The 18,308-nt window shown below is 37.9% G+C and overlaps 1 protein-coding gene across 10 annotated transcripts in view; it reads left to right on the forward strand.

The window, feature by feature from the left end:
* Positions 1-18,308, forward strand: part of nrxn3b (neurexin 3b) — a 397,106-nt gene that overhangs the window by 87,097 nt on the left and 291,701 nt on the right. For 8 of the 10 annotated variants that reach the window (XM_028040047.1, XM_028040049.1, XM_028040046.1 and 5 more), the window contains exons 6-8: positions 5,975-6,276; positions 8,630-8,674; positions 11,529-11,690. In XM_028040047.1, the coding sequence (XP_027895848.1) occupies positions 5,975-6,276; positions 8,630-8,674; positions 11,529-11,690 (509 nt within the window). The remainder of the gene's footprint in view (positions 1-5,974; positions 6,277-8,629; positions 8,675-11,528; positions 11,691-18,308) is intronic. The other 2 variants (XM_028040041.1, XM_028040043.1) reach the window with 2 other exon arrangements.

Genomic DNA, 18,308 nt, shown 5'->3' on the forward strand with positions numbered 1-18,308 from the left:
TTGTAATTAAGCAAAAATTCTCGTAGCATGGCCCTCGTACAACTTCCGTAAGGGATGATTTTAATCAACACTTTTTAAAAATATTTTTCTTTTATTTGTAATTTTAATTTTACAAATAATTAAGCAGGAAAATAATGTAAAAAATGTAACCAGGTATAAAAAAAATCTTAAGATTATTTTTCAAAACCATACTGCCCTGGCCCTTTTAACCCAACTTTAAACCTCTTGTTTACCAGCAGCTCTCTTATACCAACATTAAATTGCCAAAGCAAGGTACCACTTGGCTAAAAACCAATGTTTGTGTTAAGAAGTCGTAACGTCCTGGGGTGATCCTAGAAGGAGGTAGAAGAGGGAAGTGGCACATCTTCTTCCTTAACAGTCCTTGAGGTCAAATTGGGGAAAAAAAGAATAAAAAGAATTTGCTCAGGCATTTTGTGTGTAGGTGAGGGTGAGCGGAAGAGAAAGGGAGATGGTAATGAAGGAGCTAATTGCTTCCAGTGGATTTTGAAATCAAACTCCAGCCCCCAATGCTCGGTCCAGGCAGCACACAAATGGAATATTGATGACCGTGGCGAAAATAAGAGGGAAAATGACCCCACTTTATGATCAATATGAAAGCCACATATCTGTGTGCAACGTGTCTCAACAGGCAATACATTTCCCCCCAGTTTTTATGGATCAGTATACACTTACGCCCAGATATGACTCTGCTGAGGTGCGCAAATGCTACCTTGTATCAATTTGCACTCTCCTTTATTCGCAGCAGAGATGCTTTATCGATGCTTTGTAATTGCATCGTAATTATTTGATGGTTTGTAATTCCATCGTAGTAGTTAACGTACGTATGGAAGACATGTTTGCGATGGTTGCTTCTTTTTCTGTTGCTGCAGCTTGTGGCAAATGGAACGACCGAGCTGGATCTGAATCATAGTTTTTAAAGCGAATGTTGCTTTTTCTGTCACAAACTCATACCTGGGACCTAATCTCATTTGTACAAGAGGCATTAAATCCTGATTTTTGTGCGAAGATCAGAGCTAATCTTTAAAACTAGCTCTGAGATCAAACCAGTATTTATTTATTATTTTTTGGTATTTGGCTGTTCAGAGGATTATTTCCACAACCAAGTTGAGCATTTCAGCCTGAGGATTGACTCACTGCGATGTCTGGCACTCCAGCTTTGGCTCCAGTTCATTCCTCCCCTTAAAGGCTGCCAGCTGAGAAGAAGTAAACAAAAATGCTACATTTGATTATAATAATCATGTCAAGAGGAATCCTTCTGAACTACTGAAACCTGTTTTGCAATCTGAGCTGCGGTCCTCCGACGAGCTAATTAGAGAAAGGAGGATAGATAAGAGGAGTTGCCATGGCGATCACCTTTGCAGCTTGGGTCAGGTGAGAGCAGCACGAGGCTCGGGTTTCTGGCTGGATTTTGATGCTATTGCTTTGCATAGAAACACACTTCATAATTAGTTTTTAGTTAGTTTTGCTTTTATAAGTAATGTTGAGAAACTATCATCATGCTTGCGAAAGTAAGTCATGTAATATGAGTCAGAGAGGATGTGAGAAAAAATGAAATGGAGCTTCCAAATTAATATTTTCATGTATTAAAGGGAAAAGCTATCCAAACCAACTAGTAACTTATCAATTAACTATGATTAGCAATATTTTTTTAAACTGACTTGAACATCTGTTTTAGGTATAATCCTAAAACGGACGTTATTTCATCTGAATTAACTGGCCATGTGTCAAGAACACATTGCCAGTTACAGCAAATATTTTGATGGCATTGGTTAATAGCTTAATAAATTAATTAATCAATTGAAAAATAATTTATTTGTATTTATGTTTAAGTTTTGAGATGTACCTTTAACTGTGACAAACCTAGAAGAAATCTGTAAGGAAGACCATACTTTTTTGTTGTTGTTGTTGTTGTTGTTTTTTAAACTCATTGTAGTTTCTAGGGAGAAATTGTCTCACGACCATCTCTGGGTTTAGCCTACTCTACTCCGGATGCTCAGTGACGCCAGCTCGGGCATCGAGCCAGTATAACCACATTGTTGAGATAAGCATCAATATTTCATTAGTCTTCTGAAAGACTTTTTGGAGAAATGGCTCTGGCAGATGATGAAGATGGAACTGACATGTCTCATATTGAGTAACTGCAGCATTATCATTTTGCCGTCGGTGTTCAACCCAATTGTTGAACACAGAAAAGTGCAATATTACCCGAGCGTAATAGGCAAGGTTTTTGCGGCGCTGTCGACGCCTGATCATTTTCTTAGATTCCGTGCAAAAATGAGAAGACGAGGAATCCTCTGTGTATTCCTCTGTCATCATGCCTGTTGTAATAATGGCTTTCTATTTATTCTCCTGGCACAGGAAGGAATTATTTTTCTGTGCCTTTGTTGCCTCCTGTAATATTTCCTTTTGTTTGCCGTGTGAAGACTTTGGTTTTGAAACTGCGGGGAGAATTTCTCCATGGCTCGAATGCGCGGCCCGTCGTCCCCGCAGCACCGCCACCTCGTCCCATTTGTTTTCCTCGCGGTGTTTACCTTCTTGTTTTTCCATTCATCTGTGTCTTTGCCAGCTGCACAACACCGCTCCCTCATGTTTACAGACCGACTGATCCGGCACAACAAACGGACGCATGTGCTAGGTTTCCCTTTCATTTCAGTTTTCCCCCAGTCTTGCGCTCCATGTCATTTTTCTTCTGACCACACAAAGGGAATTGCAGGACACAGTGGAAATGAAATGACTATTTGAACTTCTCTTTTCCTGTCTGCTGGCAGGTAATGGCTTCACCATATCAGAATGCCATAGCAACACATTGGTTTGGTATGCTAACATGTCTTCTTTTGAAGAGTCTCACAATGGGTGCTGTGTGCTTGCTACGTCAGTTGCCAACTTCAGTCACAGAAAGTATTCACACCACTTTACTGTTCCTTCTTTCTGTTGCCTTACATTCTCAATCTGAAAGAGATTTCAGTATTTTTTTTTTCTCAAAGATCAAGACAGAGTGTCCTTTAATGACAAGCTGTGGTTATAAAATCCAAATGTCAGACTGTATTAAGTGAAAAACCAAAGATTAGAGGTGGATCTTTAGAAGAGTCTTCAAAGTCTCTTTTTATGGATTGGTAAATTCTTCGGGAATTATGGGGCATCAAGTGAGAAAGAGAAATCACGTCTGCTTTTCTGTTTGAACCTAAGAACATCTGAGAGTAAATGGTTTCTTGGTGTCCTTGTTCATGTGGTTGTGTAATGATTTATAATCTTTAAATATGATGGAGCCAAAATCATGATATAAAACTCATACTGGTGATTCTAAATATGCTGTCCAATCATATACAGGGCTTCCCCCAGAAAACTTGCTAAGCCCAGTGCTTGGGTGCTAGGGCAGTCATCCAGCCGGCCACCATGTTTTTAAGTTAAAAATGTTTAAAGTTGACAGAAAACTTGAAAAGATCACTTTATAGCTATGCGTTATTGGAAGACCGGAATATTAATGCCTAAACACCAACTACAAAGTGTTAAAAAGGCAATAATTAAAAAAAAAACTAAAATAAATAAACAATGTTAAGCCTAGTGGGGGCACAAGTAAAGCCTGGTGGGCTACCAGGCTTATAATACATTGTGGGGAAACTCTGATACATCTGTAGTCAAAACTAAATATATTTAGTATGAAAAGAAAGTTGCAAGGAGTCTGATCTCTCAAATGAAGTTACCTTCATTTAATTGTGTTGATGAAGATCATTTTATTTCATCCATGTTTCAATACTGGTAAAAAGTCAAAAGAAGCATCACATTTATAAAAAAACATAGATATTAGAGGCAAAATATAATGAGATCAAAACAGGCCTTAGAGTAGAACCTCGTGGAACGCCACATGAAAAACTTTTATTACTGGTGAACAATATTTATTTGCTAAGTACAAAGCTTCTATCCTTAAATAAGTTCTCAACTCCTCTAGAACAAATCTCTTGATATCCATATGACTTTCCCGTCTCCACCTTGAGGTTGCGATAAAAGAATGTTATGATCTAAGCCGGCGGTTTTCAAAGTGTGAGGCGCGCCTCTCCTAGGGGGCGCCAGAGCACTTTAGGGGAGGCGCGGTGCGAGGGAAAAAATAAACCGGAAAAGAAGCTATCTGCTTGCTGTCTTGCGAAAAAGCGTGCGTAATTGTTTTTTCTTTTGTATGCCTCCGCTCTTTCATACAGCACGCTCTTTTAGCTCGAGATAAATTGTTTAGATGAGCCACAAAAAGAGCTCCACAATTTTGCAACTGTTTAGGTTTTTGATTTATTTTTTAATTTCAAGGAAATGTGCAACATTTACAGATGTGTTCCAAAGATCTGATCAAAATGTTTTTGTTAAGATGTGAAAACACTGTTGGTATCTCAAACATTAAACTCAGAATCTCAGATGTAAGAAAACGGTTGAAAAATGAGTTTGGGGTTGTTCTTATCATTAGAAAAATGAAAAAAGGGCGCATTTGCCATACAAAGGCCCTGATAAAATAATTAAAATGGGAGGAAATGTTTTAAAATGTTCATGTGTTAAATTTTATTCAGATAAAGTGTCATTTTAAAAGATGAGATGGTTCTAAAATAAAAACAATTCGAAGGTGTTTTGTAGTGGCATTTGTTTGTGTGGGTTGATTATTGGGGGGGTTGATTATGGGGCGCAGCAGGCATTGTGCTCCTTGGAGAGGGGCTCACCCTTTCATACTTTGAAAACCCCTGATCTAAGGTGTTGAAGGTAGCAATTAGGATTATTATGAAAAAAAATCTAGAGGAAGTGTGCAGCAGTACATTTTGTAGTCAGACTAAATCTTCACACAGATGTGGTGTTACCTAAGAAAATTTGAGTTGGGATGAAAACAACTTGATCAAGAACCTTTCAAAGAATGGGATAGAACTAAATGTTCTTTTTGGATGCGAGGCTTCAGCACAGGATGTAATTAATACTTCCTGCCTGAGATAACCTGATCCACTTTTTTTTTTAAATCATAGAAACTGTCAACCATTAGCACATATTATTCTTTACTTTATGGAAACAGTACCCCTCGTTCACTTTTCATCAAAACGGCAACTTTATTTTTGCTCTCAGAATTGAGCCCCCGCCTCATCTCACGTTACGCTGTGTGCTTATCTGAAAAGAAACAGGATCAGAAAGTGACCTTGTAACAACAGGGTAATGTAAAAACTGTAAAATCGGACTATGTTTGATTTATGCATGCCATTAGCGAGGAATTGTGTTCCATTATAAGTAGTCTGTCTGTCTAAAGGGTCGTACGTGAAACCTGACGCCTTGGTCATACAGATAGGGTTTTATGATCTGAACTGAATGATAGGTTATTGCAGCTCTAATTATGCGGAGCAGTGTATGTGTGTGGGTTTTTATTGGTGTGTGTACCAGATTGATAGGCATCTTGTATAACACCATTCCTTATACTGTGATTTTTTTTTAATTTTATTTAAAAAAAAGATGTTTTCACCCCTTGAACTTATTTCACATTTTGCTTTGTTACCACCAATAATTTCAGAGTTTGTGTGGAATTTTTTGTGTGATGGACCAACACAAAACAGTGCAGAATTGTGAAGTAGAAGACAAATTATAGATGCTTTACATCTAAAGTATAGAAGATGCGGCATACATTTCTACTTCTGATACCCCTAAACAAACTATAACCCACCGACAGTCAAACGCATTAAATAAGGATGTATCAAGTTTGTTGTTACAACATGTCATGATGTGAAAATGAGTTTCAATACTTTTGCAATGCATTTTATTTAATTCTTCGTCACAGTTGTTAATTATACTAGACTTTTAAGGTGCTAATGTTATACATTTCAGGACCTTTCAAGACTCTAAGATAAATGGACAAATATTTGTGGTTACAACCAGTAAGATGTAGTTGGTTCCAGTTGGTAATGCGCAACAGTAACGTTCAGGTTTCCCTATCTTGTCATTTCAGCACGAGAGGAAAATGTGGCCACCTTCCGGGGCTCGGAGTACTTCTGCTACGACCTGTCGCAGAACCCCATTCAGAGCAGCAGCGACGAGATCACGCTGTCTTTCAAGACGTGGCAGCGGAACGGCCTCCTCCTGCACACGGGGAAGTCCGCCGACTATGTCAATCTGGCCCTGAAAGACGGGGCGGTTTCCCTCGTCATCAACCTCGGTTCTGGGGCCTTCGAGGCCATCGTAGAGCCAGTCAATGGAAAATTCAATGACAACTCCTGGCACGACATCAAAGTGACACGCAACCTGAGACAGGTAATCGGGGGTAACGGTGATGGATGGAGTTTGAGGTTTTCTTTTCTTTTTTTTTGTTCCGTAGAGAAGCTGCCTTGAAGAGCTTTGGAGAAAGCTTTAAGAAACTCATTTTTATCTTATTGGTTGTCATTTCATCTCTACAGTTTGGAAACATTATTAAGAAAACAGATTCCATTTTTCTTTTGATTGTTAAATTCACACAAATTCCTTCTGTGCTATATTCATTGCCTTGTTTATTATATGGTAATTTAGTGAATAGGCAAAGTAGCAATCTATAGGGGTATGAGATTTGATTATTACACTCACTAATAAAAAAATAAAAGAAAATCGGTAAGGGTTTGGGTATTATTTGGTCCACATACAGACCAGTTATTGGTACTTTTTTGATTCGTATTGAGCTAACATGATGAGTAAAGGAGTAGTTTTAGAATGGAGTTGCCAAAGAGTTTTACAGCCAAGAACAGTGTCATAATTGAGGAGTAATATTCTCCAATAGAACTAAGAAACTGCAGTGAGTTGTCGGGGTAATCCTACAAGGAAACTTGTTTGAGCAGCAAAAGATTGGAGGATAGAGCAGGGATGCACCTTTATGCAGTTGTATCCAGAGCGGCAAAGGACCAATGTAATCCATATTCCTGACTTACAAATGTCCTCATATAGAGAATAGAGAATCGAGTTTGTGACATCTGTTTGTATTAGATTCAGCTATCAGATAGCAGCAACTTGCTTTCTGATAGCAAGCTGCACCGCTAGTAGTCCGCTACTAGCTGTGTCCTAGCTAGTAGAGGACTAGCTAGTCTGCTAGTACAGACTAGCAAATCAAACCATTCTTTGGCAGAACAGAGAAGCTTGTTAGCATTAATAAGAAGATGGATGAAGTGAAATACAGGACAGTCCAAAAAAACAGGGTTGAAAGTCTGTCTTTATGCAGGGAAAGACACTGAACTGTTTCATTGTACTTCTGGCTGCACGTTTAAAACCAATTTTAGCAGTAAAATTTGGGCCACTGAGGTAATTCCCTCCATGTATAGCTGTACAACAAGACCACTCAGCTGTAAGTAATCCCACAAAATAAATGTAATGCATCTACAAAGAAGAGATCTGTTGCACTAAATGTTTTAAATTACTATAAGATCCCCTCACTACTGCTTGATCACATCATTTGACAGCTCTTTTCACATAAAAGCCTTTTGAGACCCATCTCTGGTCTTCATGTGAACCACATTAGATCCAACACAAACTTCTGGGTGCTAAACCTTCTGCTTGGCAGCTTGTTTTACAAGTGAGTGAAATAATAAAATCTCTACTTGACGTTATGAGTTAAGAAATTCTTTCTATTGGCATAGGGCTTGTTGTTTTCTGCAGCTCAACGATGTCCAATAACGCTCTTGTACTTTTGTAATTATGTAAGCTGACACTGTTTCTGGGTTCCTTTGCTGTCTCCTTGCCTTAATTAGGAAAACGGTTTCTGTTGAGGTGTAGCGTTTAAATTTTAATTTAAAGCCAAGTAGAAAGTGTTAGAGTCATCCATTACTGCTTTGCTACAATTACTGTTTTATATTTTCCAATTATTTATAATTAGCTTGTATTTTGCGGTTCAGTGGAGCTAATATGAGTCAGCGGAGTCCTTGTGACAGCTGTAGAAAGATGCCAACGGACTTAACAGAGCTAGCGGCACGTGAAGGTAACTCTAGCAGGATGTTGGGTTTGTCCATTGTCCCGGTTGACCTTTAGTTTGTCAGGTAAGACAGCATTTAGTGTTGCTGTCAGAGCAGAAATACAAGTAAGTGCTTCTTTTCTAACCCTTTCTGACAGTAAGCCTTGTCCCACAAGTTAGCAAGTAGTCGTAGCAGAAATTCCCAACAGAGGCTTGGTTATAGGCTAAGAGCTGAAGCTTGTCACTTTTCCTCACTGTCTCTCTTTCTTTCTCTGTCATTTCCTTTCCTCTTTCAAAGGAGCACTTTGTTAGACCAAAGGTGGAAAAACACTGCAGGTTTTTGCTGGAATCCGAGCCATCCCATGCAAATATCTGACAGGACGTCCATTTAGCTTGTGTTCTCGCAGGACTCCGGTGTAGGAAATTTGCTTTGGATGGCGCAAAGGCACCGGATTACCGCTGCCTGATCTCTGACGAATCACGTAGTGTTTATTCACAGCTATACTAACTCATCCATGTTGAATTCCATTTCTTTTGTTTTCTTTACTACAAACCAATTTCTAACCAACTAATGTACTAACTGACATCCTAATTCTTCATCGTTGCTTTTGGTTTTTTGTTTTCTGTCCATCCTTATTAACAACCTTTTTTGTTCACTATTCTGTTGATTTCCTTTCTTCCCCTTTTTCTGGAAAGCAATCAGGCATTGGACACGCTATGGTAAACAAACTACATTGTCTGGTAGATATCATTCTTATTGTCTTTTTTTTGGGTTTGCCGTGTGTCCCCTCCCCCCTCTCTTCTTTTATTCGTTCTCTTTGAGTTCCATCCTAGACACTCTTATCAAAAAATGAGGAGATGGGTTTGTATTACCAGGCAATTCTTTCTTCGCTTCTTCTCAATTTCCTCCCTGACCTGCCAACAACCTCCTTCTTTACCCCACAATCCCCCATCCTGTTCTTTTCACTTTGGCTTTTACTTTTTTTCTCTTTGTTTCTTCCACATTACTACAGATTTCCGACAAGTTAAATAAAGGAAAAGAAAAAGAAATTACTTCTTTGCCTTTAACAGGGCAATGTACTTTTTATGTTAATTTTTCACACAAGAAAGTCCCCATTTTTTGTGAGGACTGTCGTCAAGAACTGACAGAAGCTTACCACAATCTCCAAGTTGGTGACACCGAGCCCTAAAAGAGACGCCGCCATAAAAAAAAAAAAAGAAAAAAAAAAGGCATCCCTTAACCTCAATTGCGGGAGCTCTGACAGTTGTTTCCAACTCACTATGGCGCATGGCATGCCCACACCTCATCAATCGACCTGCCATCTGCCAAACTCATAGATCCTCAGCCTCACCACCCAGAATAACCACTAACACTCTAATCCATTCACTCACCCTCCACCTCTCACTGTACCACTCACTCTGCCCTCCCTGTCTGTAGGTTTTTGTAGCATGCTGGTGAAAAGGTGTCTGTGTGTTTTGATAACCCCTGGGCCCATACGCGTAACATTTCAAAGAACCAGCACACTGATCTTGGATCTGGTCTGGTGACACTGACAAAAGAAATACTAGAGATGCACCGATCAAGGCCTTTACTGGCCGATACTGATATGTCCGGCTTTTTTTTTTATTTTTAATTTTTTTATTCATTTTTGAAATGTAAAAGGATAAATAGAATAGATGTAGTTGCTATAAATCCAACAGAAAATGGTTTTAAAAAAGTCTTCTCATGTTATTAAAAAAACCTTCATTTCAATTATTTCTTCCAAAATCTAAATTCTCAAATTTTCTGTCATTAGGGGAGTAAATTTCTTTTTATATGTTTTTTTTTTCTCCTCACAGATCATGAAATAACAAAATATTAAAGTTGGTTTCCATTCATCAGTGTAGAAAAGAGCTTTAAGTAACTCTGTACACCAGTTTAAAATACTTAGAGAAATCTGGACTGGGTTACTATGTAATCTTTAAATCACTAGTTGTGTTTAACAATCAGAATTCACATGTATTTTAATGTCAGAATATTTATGAATGATCTGTGAAGCTTTGTTGGATATCCTAGGTGAACAAACATCGTCATAATGATCAATTGTTGGGATGTTTAAAGCAGGATTGAATTCTAATATATCCCAAGTTTTTGAACATCTCATAAAGTGTTGTTCAATTCATCGTTTGAAAATAGAGTATGGCATAACCTCTGTTTCTTTTCAGGAGATATAGTAGTTTTAAATAAAATAGAAAATTATAAGATTATCCCAATTCACGCGTCAGTGATCATTAATACTCTACTTTTCCCAAATTATAAAAGAATTGCGATAAATTCAGTAGCCTTGACTCCAGATTAAAACCCAAGTTAAAATAATCAACAGGCCAAAAAATACATAACTATTTTTGTGATTATTTGTTTTAAAATCACAAACTGTTAGTAACTGGAACAAAACTGAAAGCTTTATATATATATATATATATATATATATATATATTACAAATATGAATCTATGTAAAATAAGTATTCATTTTTGTAGGAAATTAAATTTGATGTTTTAAGCAACTGAATAAGAAATAGAGCCTGGAAACTCATTAAGACTTTCACGGTGATAAAATTAGAGTCTGCACTTTTCCACCACCTAAGACTGCATAGGCACCTTAACTTTTATGTACGTCCAACTAAAAGCATTCACAAAATATGTTGATGGTTGATGAGGTTAGAAATCAAAACAGGTTGCAGTTATTAGTTTGGATACGTTTAACAAAAACAATAAAGAAACATACAATTTGTCAGTATTTGACCTGGCTAATTGTGCCAATTGATTGGTGCATCTCTAGCCAAAAACAGATGAAAAGAAAAAACATGACACTCGATCTAAACCTGATCAGAGATCAGACTCTGCTACTCTGCGATCTTGCTTGTGTATGGGTTCCGGTCTTGCATGAGCCTCTGTACCATGTGTGCATGTTCCAGATCTGTATGCCACCATCAAATCCATGTTCCATCTCCAGTTAAAGTGTGCTTAATTTGCTTTTCTAAGAGTTTTGCCTTTGGTTTGCACATTGATGTGGTGTTAAAAAAAAAAAAAAAAAAGCCTCCCTTTGTTTTGCATGTGCGTGGATTTACAGATGTAGATGTCCAGAGGAGTGTGTGAGACAATTGGCGTGAGTGAAGGTGTGTGTTGGACTGTGTATGTATGGGTGTGTGTCTGCAGTAAGAGATAAATCCCGAAACCTAAGACAAGTGGGATCAATTTGTCCTTGGTTTGAACATTGTACTAACCCTCTCCCAACCTGAAGTTTCAGAATCAAACCTAAGATCCATACTCTTACCCCCATCAAAGATAAAGAAAATATGCCTGTGTCATATTTTCTTTACCTGTCCTGTGAATCCTTTGGCAACAAAAAATTCCATTAACCCCTCCCCCCCAAAAAAATCTAACCATTCTCTGGTCCAAAACAAGAAAAAGCTTCAAGGTACCAAAAGAAAAAAAAAAGTTTATAAACCTGAGTTGAAATGCAGACCAAGGAAGGAAATGTGCTTTGTACACAACACAGGAGCGAATTCCAGAGTGTAATGGCTTGGCTTTGGCTATGTGTTACGCCCCGACAGGTGACAATCTCCGTGGACGGCATCCTCACCACCACCGGCTACACTCAGGAGGACTACACCATGCTGGGCTCCGACGACTTCTTCTACGTGGGCGGGAGCCCCAGCACGGCGGACCTGCCGGGATCTCCCGTTAGCAACAATTTCATGGGCTGCCTCAAAGAGGTAAAGAGACATTATCAAGAGAGCAGGTGTATTACTACGTCATATGCTCAATGCAGTCACAAAGACAACGATTTTGGAGCCGTGCTGTCATGTAAGCAGCTGTTGGCGCTCTGTTAAACGGAAAAGCTTTTTTTGAAATGCACAAAAATGGCTATCAAAACCCTTCGACAGGCCCAGGAGGGTAAGGGGGGCTGAAAAATTGAATTATCAATTAAAGGTGCTGAGTTAGCAAAGGAGGAATCAGACTTTCAATATCCCTTCACTTAATCTAATTCATAACACTTACTGCAGTTGGTGAGCAAGAAAATACCCCAAAATTGCTTCTGTCACAGGCAATTTGCAGAATTGGCTTGAGTGTGTGGCTAAAACGCCTCTCGATGGGCAGCGTTTTCAAAGAGATATTTGCTTCTGATGAAACAAGGCAAAACTGGAACATATATGTTGGCTCTTTGTTGTGAGAAAGCATGTACTAATTGCTGGTGTTTAAAACATTTTCAACCTTGTTAACTGAAGTAATCTCTGATGTTTGAAGAATTGTATCGCCTTTTACATTTGTTTAAACTTCTCAGTTCCTTGTTACTTGTAATAATGACGTGATGGATTTTATTTGGCCCCTTAGAACCACATGAGACAACATCATACAGGGTGTCGTTTCTATAGTTACACAGTCAAAGATAATAAAATAATTTCAGTTGTTTGTTGTAAGAAGAAAAAGCACAGGGTTTCATTTTCCATAGTCATATTTCCACCATGCTATTTATACAAATGACAAATTTAGTAAGCAAGCAAAATATTTAGTTTGAAGCTAAACATTTAGCTAAAAGCTTAAAAAAATGGACTACTAAAATAAACCTGGGTCTTTCTAACCTCTTTTCTGGAACTCCTGCTCGCAAGGTTCAGGAGTTGCCTCTTTATCTTTGTTTTTTTTTCCTTCAGTTTTTGAACATTTTAGCTCAAAACAGAGGATGAGCCATTTTAAATACAGTACAGATCTCTACCTGCCTGACCCACATGAGTTTACCCAGAGGCCTGCAAGACCTAGCTTTTATTTTGATAGTCTATTTCTGCTCATTGGCAAGTACATTTGTATATTTGCTTATTATTTAGCTAATTAAACACTCAGCTACAACATAGCTAAATAGTTAACTGACCAATTAAATATTTAGTTTGACTTTTAGGAATACAATGGTATAAATATGACTTTGAAAAATGAACCTCTTTTTTTTCCCCTCTTATGAAGAGCTTTACAATGACAGAAAATATTATGTAACGTCATGATGCTCTCATGTCAGTGTGAACCTATGTCTCAGAGGATAGCTGTGGAATCGCTGCCACAAAACATATAACCATATAAAATCAACAACTGTAAGTTTACATTTTAGCACAATCTTTTCCCCTGAAGCTGACAGAACAGATCAATCTGACCAGTTAAAGGAGAGAATGTTATTTTGTGCTTCAAGTCCATAGTACAATTTATTTTAGTTTTCTGTATAAAGATATCAAAGTGTTTTTTTTAATTTTTTTTACTTTTACTTTTAACTAGTTGAGTGAGCTACCAACCAAAAACAAGATGGTACACACCTGGCACACAAAGAACAATATACTGTCACACAGCTGCTGTAGCTGCCATGTTTGGTATTGTTTATGAAAAGTCACCTTGTCCACAGTGATGTGAATTTCTTCAGACTGCCTGTGAATCTCACACAGTTGTTCTGTCGGTAAATAATCTATAAGTGCTATGACCTCTGCTAGGGTTTCAGAGAAATTACATATTAACAGTTTTTTCCAACCATTCTTGCACTGACTGCCATTTAAGATTGCTGGTCAAAACCAGGCTATTGGAACCACTTTAAGCATTTAGCATGCCGAGGTGAAACGCTTTTCTTCAGTGTAGACCAGAGGTTGCATTAGAGGTTTTTGTTGTCCACCATTTTGACAGAAAAAATTCCGTCATAACCTATTTCTACCTGTTATTTTTTAAAATTATAATAGTGACATATTTATTTCATGTTCATTCAGTTTAATAAGCAACAAGCTGAGCAGAGAATCCACATTATGTCATCAGACAAATGCATATAAATTTTTTCTGATTGACAAAACACACTGACTGTGGCCTTGGTAACTAAATATAAACAAGGAAATGAAAGGATGGCACTTCTACTCAGAAGCTGTGTCTACTCATTTATAAACATAGGCATGAATTGTAATGTTGATCTGGAGGCTGAATTCAGGCTCTGTTTTGTCTAGGTCTATCACATAAAATCAAAATAAAATTCAGGACAGTATGTGGTTAGAACATGCTAATGATAGCCAAATTTAAATGAGTATGAAAACTTTGGTATTTTAACCTCTTGCATCATGGTAAATATTGATAAAGAAACACATTTAAGAGCATTAATTTCTTCCTTCTGATCAATATTACTTCATAAAGTTTTCATCCTTGAAAAATTTGTCTTCGCTTCCTTTTTGCATCCTGAAAGGATTTAGCTACATCCAGTAACTAAAATATGCGATGTGTTGTTCAGATAAGCTTCCAACAGACTCAGCTGTATAAACTCCACAAGTTTGGGCTAATTGCTTGCCTTAGAATAATCCCGCAGTGTTTTAATTTGCTCCAAATGATTAATGAAAGTTCTGTGGGGAAGTCGTGTGGTCCAGTGTTCTGCTTACTGATGCACAGTGAGTTCACATCCAAGCTTTCTCACCAATATTCCAGCACAGCTTCTGTCTACTCATAATTTGTCATGTTAATTATGTTACGTATGTATGTATGCACTCACTCCAAAACACAAATATGGGCCCAAACAGGCACTTTACGCAGTAAAAGAAACATTCATTTTCAAGGATTCACCTATGATACATAAGAGATAACCATCAAAAAAAGTTCATAGAACATCTGGTTTAATAAAAATCACTAGCGCAGATCTCATTTAACTTTTACAATTTCTTTAAAATTGCCTCCAGCTGGATAGATTGATTATTTCTTTTTTCAGTCACACGTGTGCTGCTCTCTTCAATGAGCCGCTTGGTTCTTCCATAATTTAAATCACGCACTTCGGCAGCCAGTTGTCTGTTTACATATCCAGATGTTAGCGGTAATTTGGAGTCTGGCCTCCAGCAAAACCGAGAGATGTGCTGCAAATATTCAATATTCGCTCTCCTTCGAGCTGCGCTTTGGCTCCCGTCGCTTCCTGGGGGAAATATCTGGCTCCTTAGCAGCTCAGTGTTTAGCTGTGTTCATTAGGCGCTCGCTAACTTTCCCCTGGCTTTGTATAGGCATTTGTGTCCTTTTGTGCGTTTCCAATATTATGTGAGGAAGTGCGACTCGGCGTGAGTTGGCCCTTGACTTTGCGGACGTGAATCAGAGGACTCCGGAGTCGTGGTGGTGCTGCTTGATCGCTGACTGTTTATCATATGTTGTTCCATTAGAGTGACATGATGCTGTCTGCTCCCTAGATCACACCACACCATGTGATCTGCCTTTTACTCTATTTATTGTTTCTTTCATATTGTTTGATTCACTGCCAAGTATTTGCACATATAATCCATTTGCATTATGGCTTTTGCTCCTCAAAACATATTCATTCCTTCCTGCCCCCTTTTTTTTCTTCCAATTCAGTTTCCCGTTAAAATGACTAAATGTTCTGTTCTCCTTTATTCATAACAGCAAGTCAGGATTTCTCTCAGGCGGTGTACATAATCTCTAAAGTGTTTTGTACCTCTTGAACTTTTTCCCACATTTTGTCATACTGCAATCGCAAACTTGAACGTCTTCCATTGTGAACATGCATTTGCATTCAAACCCTTTGCAGAACTGTCTTTCTCTGTAATTGCAGCTGCTGTGTGTTGAGGGTATACGTCTAATGGTTTTGCACTGCAGTTCTTCTAAATAGATCAAGCTCAGTCTGATTGAGTGCAGAGTGTCTGTGAATTTCAATTTTCAGGCTTTGCCACTAGGTCTGTCACAATAACAAATATTTACTGGACGATAAATTGTCCCAGAAGGTATTGCGGTAAACGATAACATTGTTGCTTAGAGACAGTTTCCAAGCAATATAATGGTGAAGGCATAATAATGAAAGGACACATTCTCAAAGGCTAATAAACTTACAATTTTAATTAACATTTAAGACTGGAACTTGAAGAAATTTTAAATATCCAAAATAAACAGAAAAAACAAATAAAATTAATTATGAACTTTTTGTAAACAAAATTGTCATTATAAAAACAAAGGACAAGTTAAGACTAAAGCACCAAACTGAAAACTTTTATCATCCAGTTTTTAGTAGAAAGAGAAAAATGATAAATCACGCAAAGGAAAATGATTGAACTCATTTTAATTTATCATTAATTGATTTATTGTTTATTGTGACTTGCCACAGATTCTCAATTGTATTTAGCAGCGAACTTTAACCAGATCATTCTAAATCTTGATGCTGTTTGTTGACTAATGCTCTCTAATGATAACCTTGAGTCCTTCACACAACTACATAGGAGGATTAGAGTGGATGGGGGTAAAAAAGGAATAGACACTTTAATCTCAGAATTCTGAGAATAAGTCAGAATTCAGTGATTGGTCAGAAATCAGAGAAAAACAATATTTCAGTGGTTCTAATCCTCTTCCATACTGAGATGAAATGATGCAGATGAACTTCCTACGTAATAATGACATCTAAAGAAAATTGGAAGTGCTGTTTCTTTATGTCTCATCATGTGGTTCGATGTTCAATTCTACTTTTAGGCTTAGATTTTTAGTATTAGCTATTGTCCCTTTTTGTGGACTGAAGTTCTTGTTTTATGTCAGTAATCTGTCATTTCTATCATCCTTGCCCTTTTGTCACTTTTGGCCAAAGAGTTTCTCATATGGCTGTATTTTGTTAGGCTGTGTGAAGTTGTTTTGTCATTTCATTCAGTAACTTTCCCTCAGCTCTTCAGTGCTCTGTTTTCCTCCCATGGGCAGCCTGTTGCTTTCTTTCTTATTATATATACTCTTAGAAAGCTTATTTAAAAAGATATCATTATTAAGTGACCAGTGATCTACAGATTAAGACACTTTATCAGGGTTTCCCTCAGTGTATTATAAGCCTGGCGGCCCATCATGTTTTAACTATATATATATATATATATATATTTAATGTGTTTACAGTCATGATTTTAAAGTGTAGCAGGAAACCGGAGCGCCTGGAGAGAAACCTGCAAATTTCTTTTTGATATTTTATTCATGAAATGTAATTACAAAATGTATTTCTGACATTTTGTAATTAAATGTCAGAAATACATTTAATTATTTCTGAGCCTTTATTGTGAAATAAAGGCTCTAGTGGCCTGTATTTAATAGTAATAGACAGGAAAGTGGGTTATGAGAGAGGGGATTCAAACCCAGTACTTTGTTGCTGCAAGGCAACAGTGCTCCCAACTGAGCCACTGTCCAACCATTTTATTCACAAAATTAATGTTTTATTAACATCTAAGGAGAATTTAGAGGCCAATTAACCAAGCAGTCATGATTTTAGACTGTGGCAGGAAGCCGGAGCGCCCGGAGAGAAACCTGCAAACAGGAAACCTGTCTAATCTTTTTACCTTTTGATCCCAGAAAATTTTGTGTCTCTTGTCATGAATGTTTAAGTAACTGAACTCATCAACACATGTTCTGTCTCAGTTACTGAAACTTCTCCAACCTCAAAATGATTGGTTATTTTCTCATCAGGGATATTTTTCTTAACCAAATTAGAAATTTCTAGCTCCTCTGCGAAAGCACCTTAATCACTTTTGAGAGGAGGGGCTAGAGAAACAGTCGCATTAATCTTTTTACCTGGTCTTTGTCTTCTTCCTTTCCTTTTGATAAAGGTAAATGAAGCCCCTTCTGAACATGACAATGTAGAAGCAGTTGTGATAGTTTGTGGACTCATTTTAAGCGATAAAAAAAGAAAAGGCGTTTGATAAAACACGGAGCCGCTCTATTTGCTGCACTACGATTTGGAGGCGAGTTATGTTTTTTCGTAGTTAAGTTTTAACTGAATAAACATAACCACATATCATAAACGTATATAAAAATGACCTTTACATGTAGTAATAAACATTTCCACATATCACCTCTGATGTCCACCGGACTCTCAGTTGCCATGTCAACTGTTTGGGATTCCCTCCATTCTTACGTCATCGCGCTTTCTGATTGGTTACCTGTCACATTCAACAGGCTGCGTCCTTGCTCCCAGTCAGGGAAAACCCCACAGATTGGGCATATTCAACACACCATGCACTGCAGGACATTGTAGGATTGTCATAAAGGGAAAATTGGGGCAAAAAAAAAAAAGGCTTCAGCGGAAACACCAAATGCAGAAGCAGTTTCTGACGGTTTCTCTTCCCTCCCACCCCGGGCCGCAGCAAAATTGCTAAGTCTTGACCGGTCCGCGGTAATAAAAAGGTTGGAGACCACTGCACTATGGTATTTGTAGTTTGGTTGGTCTGGTAGGCCATTAATAATAGATATGTGAAATCATCTTGTGGGTCGAATACAATTGCATTGGGGGGCAAATGTGCTCTGCTTGCCTTGAGCTGCCACATTTCTCCATTAGCAACAGATCCCAGATGGCATTGTGTGTAATTTGTCACCCAAGT

Source organism: Xiphophorus couchianus, chromosome 15, assembly GCF_001444195.1.
Source record: "Xiphophorus couchianus chromosome 15, X_couchianus-1.0, whole genome shotgun sequence".
In the NCBI taxonomy this organism is placed as follows: Eukaryota; Metazoa; Chordata; class Actinopteri; order Cyprinodontiformes; family Poeciliidae; genus Xiphophorus; species Xiphophorus couchianus.